This window comes from Contarinia nasturtii, unplaced genomic scaffold, assembly GCF_009176525.2.
Source record: "Contarinia nasturtii isolate CC-2019 unplaced genomic scaffold, AAFC_CNas_1.1 Cnas_scaffold_1905, whole genome shotgun sequence".
Taxonomy (NCBI): Eukaryota; Metazoa; Arthropoda; class Insecta; order Diptera; family Cecidomyiidae; genus Contarinia; species Contarinia nasturtii.
Window position 1 is genome coordinate 125,257 of NW_022199235.1, and position 8,206 is coordinate 133,462.

Below are 8,206 nucleotides of genomic sequence, written 5' to 3' on the forward strand. Positions count from 1 at the left end.
AACGAACAACACTTATCGGCGATTTTCAAGTTGAATATTGACTGTTTCAATGCGGTCTTCGATTGGTTACCACTCAACGACTTGGTTGCAATTGGCGAAACGTGCAAGCATTTGCAGCAAATAGCCGGTGACTTTTATCAACGGAACTATGGCGCTAAGGTTACACGTGAAAGTAATGGCATCTACATCGCGGAATTGCGATCAAACATCTTCAGTGAATACATCAAGAAAATATCGATTTCGGGTGATCGTTTGAGTGCATATCAGTTCGTCCGTGCAAATTGTACGAATTCGATTAAACATTTTCGAGTTCATAGTGCGTTGCCGGTTGGAGGATTTGAGTGTGTCAATGAAATATTGAAAAGTGTTGAAATCCTGGAAATGAATGAATGCATTGTGAATGGGGAATTTTACGATTGTTGTTTGAAATATTGTCCCAATTTAAAAACAATCAGTGTAACAAGGTCGGATCGAATTCGAAACAAATCGATTATCATTGGTGCCGACAATGAATGGCTGCTACGATGTTACCCCAACCTTGTAGATTTTGAATTGACCGATTGTTACGGACTCGAAAAGAATGAGTTAAAATGGTTTTTCGAGTACAATTCGCACATTCGTACATTTTCAGCTGACTCACGAACATTGTGGGAGAATCGTCATGCAATTTTGGAATCAAACATTAAACTCGAAACCATAACGGTGGACATTTATCAAAATAAGATGGTCGATGAGAGGAATCAACCGATTTCGATGGTAGATTGCATGTATTACTTACTAAATAAGCTTCATCAAAGAAAATTCTACAAACGTTTACATTTGTATGTGATTTTCGTTGATCAAGAGAACATCGAAAAGCTATTATCGCTCAACGGAATCGAAATGATAAATGGAAGTATTCGACGAATCGATCGACCATTGCATGATTTAAAAGCGTTATGTGTTTGGTGTGATCAAACATTAAATATCGATAATTTACCGAATCTCGAACGAATTTACTTTTTAGATATGACAGTGGATCTGCTTTGGACAGTTGTTTCCGATTGGCCGAAATTGAAAGAAATTCGAATTGCAAAACTTCAGCAGGGACATTTTAATAGGAAATTAGATTTGAAAGCATTGAATAAAAAACGCAGAAGATTGGTCGGAGCGCGAAAAATCATGATTTTTTTGAAAGAAGACGAGTATTTGGCAACAAAATGGACAACCAAAACCAACGATATTACTATGATTGAATTAAAACGACTTGAGTCATCGGAATGGGAGGAGCTGTGTGCGAGGGGCAAATATCACAGATCACTTTGAAATCTAATCATATACTGTAGACTAGGGTGGAACATTTTTTTGAATTTCGAGGCATATCTTGATGAAACATGTCTTATAGTCACCAGATTCAAGATATGAAGGAATTTTCAACTTGCGGTTCCATATAAGACAGCGACTTGAAAGGAAAGGAGGTACATTTTACTGGAAAATCATGAAAAATTGCAATGACCCATTCACCATGAAAACTTGTGAATCTTATTTTCTGACCAAAATAAGTAATATCACCAAGTTTGATTAAATTTCTACCAAAAATAAAGGTGCCTCTCATTTAAAAATTTATTTATTTAATTACAAAAATTTATTTTTTTCTCAAAAACAAAAAATTGAAAATTTTGTATGGGATATATGTCGTTACGATATCATTAATTCCATACAAAAATTCCCATTTTTAATCATTTTTGTATGGAAATTGAGTCGAAAATTATTTGTATCGTAAAACTAATGTCAGATTCAGTTTTCTCGTGAATTCAAATTTGAGTAAAAGATATGTAATAAATCCATGTTGTGGATCACAGTACGGAAAAGTTCATCTTAAGACATCTTAAATCTTTGAAAATTGTATTGATTTTTTCAAAATAAAAATATCTGCATTTTTGGCTGAAAACAGTTTTCAAGGGAATGGCACGTATATGAGAGACATGGCGACGTGCCAAACCGTAACGCCATCTATCGGATAGAATCTGAATTACAAATTTCGTATTGACTATCTCATATTTGTGTAATTTTGTTCATAGAATTATAAGGTTTATTCCGATAAATTTGTAAGGTTTTTGTTCGCCAACATTTTACATAGCATGCCATACCCTTGACAGTTTTATTCATTTTCAATTTTGTATTTTTTATGTATAAATGTATGTTTTATGTGATAGAAAGGTAGAAAGTAACAACATGTGATTTAAAGTAAATAAGAGAGTTTGATTGTCATGTAATGACAAGCTCCACTGACTTGTGTGTTTTGCAAATGTAATACAAAATATATCGGTTACTCTGATCAAAAAGTATATGTGAATTCAAGCTACTCATGACTGTGTCTTACTATCATAGTCAAACTCTATAGATATGGCTATGGTTTTTTGAAATATGTGATCATTTGACTTATCTCCAATAAAGTTTTAAAAAACATATTTTTGCATGATTATGTTTTTGCAGTCAAGACTCTCATTTAATTTGGTGTTGGTGGTGGTAGGTTCATTACGGTACAAACCCATCCAGCAACGTCTATCGGTTGGTTCTCATATTTCTTGATCCAGGGATGTTTCTGTAAAAGAGTAAAAAAAAACATTTAGATAATTGTATCTCAATGAAACGAAAAGGTTTAAATTCACTGAAAAGCCAAATGAATGACTTACCAAAAGCGTTGCAAGATTAGCACGTTCATTTGGATCCTTTTGCAAGCAACTTTCGGTGAAATGACTGAATTCGTTGCTAAAATATTCGTGCTGTAATCTTGGTGGCGGTTGATTGCTAACGTATTCAAGAAGATCAAAAATGGCCATCTTCGGTTGCGGTGGTGGTTTATCGTCCTTCAGAATTTCATCGATAAATTGTCGAGTTGGTGGTGGTATCGGATAAACACCAATCGCCATTTCAATGAGTGACACACCCAATGACCAAATATCGGACTGCACCGAATAATGATCACCCAACAATCGCTCAGGCTGCAAACAGAGTAAAAACAAATTGAATTAATTTCTCAAATAAATGTCGAAACCATCTGAAAATAGTTAACTTACCGCCATGTAACTCCGTGTGCCGACAAAAGTATTTGCCATCGAGTCGATCAATTGTCCAGATACGCCAAAGTCACAAAGTTTAATTTCACCGCAGCTATTAACCAGAATGTTGCTGGGTTTTACATCTCTGTGCATGATTGCATGTTTATCGCGTAAATAGCTCAATCCTTTGAGCACAGCAAGTGTAATTTTTCCCAAAATTGGTTCGGGAATGCGTACAACTCGTTTTAAAATAAAATCCAATGAACCACCGTCCATGTATTCCATGCAAATACTGATTTCACCATCAACTTGAAATGCATTGTGAAATCCAACAATATGCGGATAATTGCAGTGATTTAACACTTGCAATTCGCGAAGAATTTGTTTTCTAATCGTTGGCTTAATTTCCAAATGAATGTTTTTTTGTGCCATTATCAACTGCGTTGGGATGTGACGCACTTTCATCACCGAACCCCCATTTCCCGCACCAAGTTCGCCAATTTTTTCCAAATCATCTGCACGAATTTCGCCGATTTCTTCGCGTTGCTTCAAGAATAATTTCAAACGATTTTGAGCGTACTCGTCCACATCGAGCTCTTCGAATAATTGCGTCATCGAATCAACACTGTTCTTCGACTGGTTTAGCAAACTCGAACTGGAAAGAACAAAAAATTAGTATAAAAAAATCAAGGAAATTCAGGTGTTTGTTTACTTACTCTGCGTCCGATGATGTTTCAAATGGTGGTGGTGAAGTGTCCATCGGTTTTGATATGTTTATCGAAGCCGATGGCAACGATAAGTTAAATTTATTCTTTGGCACAATCTTTGGGGTCGACTCGTACATTGGAGGAGCATACTGTGCATTCGGTGAAATTATTGGAGCCGATGGCAATGTTAAATTCGGTTTATTTTTGGGCATTGTGTTTGGTCGCATTGGGAATGTTCTCGGCGGAATATCCAACGGATTTGGTGCATTAATCGAAGTTGACGATAATGATGGTAGTGTTAAATTTGACGCTCTTCCATAATCTCTTCCATATGTTTGCATTGATGGTCTCTCGAACATTTCAATGGTTGCTCTGTCTAATGGTTTCGGCGTCACGTTCATAGGTTTTGGAGCAATCACTGGAACCGTATTAAATTGATTCCTGATGGGTAGCCTTTTAAATGATCGGGGTGGAATAACTGGTGAATTAATCGAAGTTGATGAACCAGGTGAATTGAACTGGTTTTTCAACGCATTTGATCGCCCATACATGTCCATTGATGGCTTCTCGTACATTAAAGTTTGATTTTCTCTCGTTGATCTTTCCAATGGCTTCGGCGGAATATTCATCGGCTTCGGAACCGAAAGACCAAAGTTATTCTTCGACATTATGCCGGGCGGTGTTTGGAATGATCGCGATTGAATTTCCATGGGCTCGGGCGAATAGGCACTTGCCGGCGTTGGCATGCTTGAATTAAACTGGTGTTTTGCATTCATCACATTCGGCGCTGGTTCGAACGATTCCAAATCACCAACAATGGATGGATATTCATTAGAGCTGTATTTATTGATCGGTACTTGTGGCCGCGATGGAATGGTCAAAGGTGTTTCCATCGACATCGTTGAAACCGATGTTGGTATAGTCAAATTAAATTTATTCTTCGACATTTTAAGTAAATTTTTCTTTTTTCTGCGCGTTTCACTAACTTTCAAATGTACTTTATGGATTTTTTTTTCACTTTCTAGTCTTTAATTTACTCTGCGCTTAAAATGTTCTTGTTTTGTCAAAAATTTAAAACTGAATGATAATAAACGGCAAAATACTTCTATTTATAACCGGGACGCTGTACGCTCTAATTAGGTGGCTCATGTATTTGTGTGTTAACCGTATACCTGAGCATGTATGTGTAGGTGTCCAAATGATTTGTTTGTGAAGCAAATGTGTTAAAACTGACACAATGTATTTTTAATGACCAATTTGATAGAAGCGTAGACGCACTCTGTCAGGAACTTTTTCACAATTTGGAGAGTTTTGTGCTTAAAAAACACATTCAAAATGTAAAAAATGGCGTTAAAATCATTAAAATAGATACTTAGTTTTGTTTTAAATATTTTGTTTAATTTTACGAGGTTTTGATGCTTAACATCCAGCGATACAAATTGATATTGATTTTGGATGTTTTCAGATCTGAAATTGTAAAGAGAAATATGAATTAGAACGAATATCAAGTAATTCTTTTAAATAGAGACATTTACATACTATTAAACTAACTTTTCCGTATCGTTACAGAAACTATGGATGAAAAATATTTTTGAGGTGATTTTATATTTTTAGTCTTATAAAATTCATTCTACACAGATGTGATTCCGCAACATGCGGACCGCAAGTAAAAAAAAGCATGAATATATCTGTATGCCCGAAAAAAAATTAAACAAGAAAAGAAAAAAGATGCTCAACAGCTAGATCATTTTTTATCTTAAACATGTACCGATTTTATTACATTTCTTTTAATTTTATAGCAATATTGCTATTGTTATATTGAAAATATATTTAAATTTTAAATTATTCGATTATAATTCATTTTGATGGAACTTTGATCGCACTCAAATTGAATGAACATCTTACATTTACATTAATGCCATTTCTGTCAGTATGTATTCTCATATGTTTTTAAAGTGTTACAAATATCTTCTGATTTTGACTCACACTGAGGTCTTTTGAACTCCTTCCCATATGCTTCTTTCGATACTTTGAAATCAAAATCCACGGTGGCGTCGTTAATAGTAGAACTGGATATCTTTATGACAAATTATGAGTCCTCATATGCACATTGAGATTACTCCTATGGTTAAATCGCATCTTACACCGACCACATTGATATGGTTTTTCTCCAGTAAGTATTCTCATATGAAGTTCAAGATGATTCTTACGAAGCGTAACAAACTTTTTTTTTATTTTCATCCCTATTGCAAAGATAGCACTCATATCGACGTCGTTTACACTCTCTTTCATGTGATTCTTTTTCAATGTTTTGTGTAAATCCTAGGTGACAACCTGAACAGTGAAACAGACTATCTTCATGAGTCCTCTTATGCACATTGAGATTACTCCTATTGTTAAATCGCTTCTTACAATGATCACATTTAAATGGTTTTTCTCCGGTGTGAATTCGAATATGCACAGTGAGACTATTCTTACGACTAAATCGCATCTTACACTGATAAACCCGGTATTACGACTGACATTTTTAGTCCGAATTCTATGACAACGCCATCTCTTGTTCCCCATCTGTATAAAGTATATATGACATTACAGCGGTTCTATCAGTTCAATGTTGGGCCGAATAATAGCTGTCATTTTCTTGTTTACATTTTGCAAATTTGAAATTTGTCGTACCTGTTTTGTGTAACATGCTCTTTTTTAAGAAGAATTAGAATGAATATTTGCATATACATCCAAAATGTATATTTTTGTGCATTTCATCACAAATATTTAAAATATTTGTATATTTCTAAATAAATATTGTAGTAAATTGAAGTGAAATTTTCAGCAAAGAAACACCTATATACATGTAACCAAAGATGGCGTTCGCGATTAAGATTCCACTGACGTTTTCATATAAATATGCTTACGCAATCCCCGGTTAACACTGATCACATTTATACGGTTTCGCTCCAGTATGTATTCTCATATGTTGTCCTATTCTCAAAGTAGTACACAGTAACAAACTTCTTCTTATTTTCATCCCTGTTACAAAGATAGCACTCATACCGACGTCGCTTACACTCTCTTTCATGTGCTTCTCTTTCAATATTTTGTGTAAATCCAAGGTGACAACCTGAACAGTGGAACAGACTATCTTTATGAGTCCTCTCATGCACATTGAGATTACTCCTATTGTTAAATCGCTTCTTACATTTATCACATTGTTATGGTTTTTCTCCGGTGTGAATTCGAATATGCACAGTGAGATGCTTCTTACGACCAAATCGCTTCTTACATCGACCACATTCGTATGGTTTTTCTTCACTGTGAGTTCTCCTAATACTAGATATTTTCGAGTTTTTTTCTAACTTTTTGTGGGATCTCTGAACGTCCTTTTTCTTTTTCTTTGTTTGACCACCGATTCTTCTATTGGATTTTCCTTTGTTTCCATTACTTTTATTTTTTTGAGAAAACCACTTCTCAAGTGTCGACTGACCACTTCTCACATTTCCAGCTACATTAACTTCAACAATAGCTTCAGAAATGTTCACTTCGTTCTTCTCGTTTGCGTTCTTCTTCACTGATTTTGCGGCCTGCATATTTCGATTCAACTCTTCCCTGAGATACTCCTGATTTCTTCCCGTATGGCTCACATACATTTGTCTTGCTGTTCGCATCAATTTTATCTAAGATATTCATAGAATTCGATCGTGCACGCTTCGCTCCATCTTCAATGTTTTCTTTGTTATGATCTTCGTCACTTTCGATTTTGACACGTTCAGAGCAGTTTGACTCTATCTTATATGCACGCGTCAGTTGATTAGCCGGAAAACGAACTATCGGAATCTCATCATTTTCCACTTCTTTTTCTTTTATTTCCATATTGGATATCTCCCCGACAGAAGCTTGATCATTGTTCTCATCATTATCATCCTCGGTTTTAATCTCACGATCAACATTTTGAAACGCAGTTTCTCTGAATGATTGCGAACTGGTGCTAGGTCTTTCATCCGAATCTTCATCATTGCTGATTTCAATAATTGCATTTGAGTTGTTATTATCGGTAGACATTGGAGCGACACTTCTAACTTGACGATCACTGAACGACGATTCACATTCAAATTTGAAATAAATTTCATTTAATTTAAAGAAAAAGAGTACTTATCATTAATAAAGGGCATGAAATACAAAATTCAAGGATGAATTACCTATCAGTTGAACGCTTTGGAGAATATTTCTGATGTGCTTCGTGGAACGATTGACCTGATTGTTCGAAACATTTATTAATATTTTGTAGCGAAGACATCGCCTGGCGTTCAATGTTCGTCAACATTTTTTCCAGCTCTTGCATCCAATCATCGGTGGACATTTTCTAAGAATTTCTTATGATATGATTCTCGGCGACAAGTTCAAACAATTTAATATAGGGCACAAATTGCAAAAAATTAACAAAATACATAAAATAACTAAATA

The 8,206-nt window shown here is 35.1% G+C and overlaps 2 protein-coding genes across 5 annotated transcripts in view; both read right to left on the minus strand.

Moving 5' to 3' along the window:
* Positions 1-1,862: 1,862 nt before the first annotated feature.
* Positions 1,863-8,206, minus strand: part of LOC116347451 (dual specificity mitogen-activated protein kinase kinase dSOR1-like) — a 22,864-nt gene continuing 16,520 nt past the window's right edge. For 2 of the 4 annotated variants that reach the window (XM_031778030.1, XM_031778029.1), the window contains 4 exons: positions 3,758-5,215; positions 3,060-3,696; positions 2,676-2,984; positions 1,863-2,584 (listed from right to left, as the gene is read on the minus strand). In XM_031778030.1, coding sequence (XP_031633890.1) covers positions 2,489-2,584; positions 2,676-2,984; positions 3,060-3,696; positions 3,758-4,695 — 1,980 coding nt within the window. In that variant the 5' untranslated portion in view covers positions 4,696-5,215 and the 3' untranslated portion in view covers positions 1,863-2,488. Of the gene's footprint in view, positions 2,585-2,675; positions 2,985-3,059; positions 3,697-3,757; positions 5,216-5,734; positions 5,923-8,206 lie in introns of those variants that run through there. The other 2 variants (XM_031778032.1, XM_031778031.1) reach the window with 2 other exon arrangements.
* LOC116347440 (zinc finger protein 271-like) overlaps positions 6,560-8,206 on the minus strand; it is a 5,301-nt gene continuing 3,654 nt past the window's right edge. Inside the window, exons 2-4 of the mRNA XM_031778018.1 lie at positions 7,942-7,996; positions 7,450-7,832; positions 6,560-7,400 (exon numbers count right to left, since the gene is read on the minus strand). Of these exons, the coding sequence (XP_031633878.1) occupies positions 6,958-7,400; positions 7,450-7,832; positions 7,942-7,996 (881 nt within the window). The 3' untranslated portion in view covers positions 6,560-6,957. The remainder of the gene's footprint in view (positions 7,401-7,449; positions 7,833-7,941; positions 7,997-8,206) is intronic.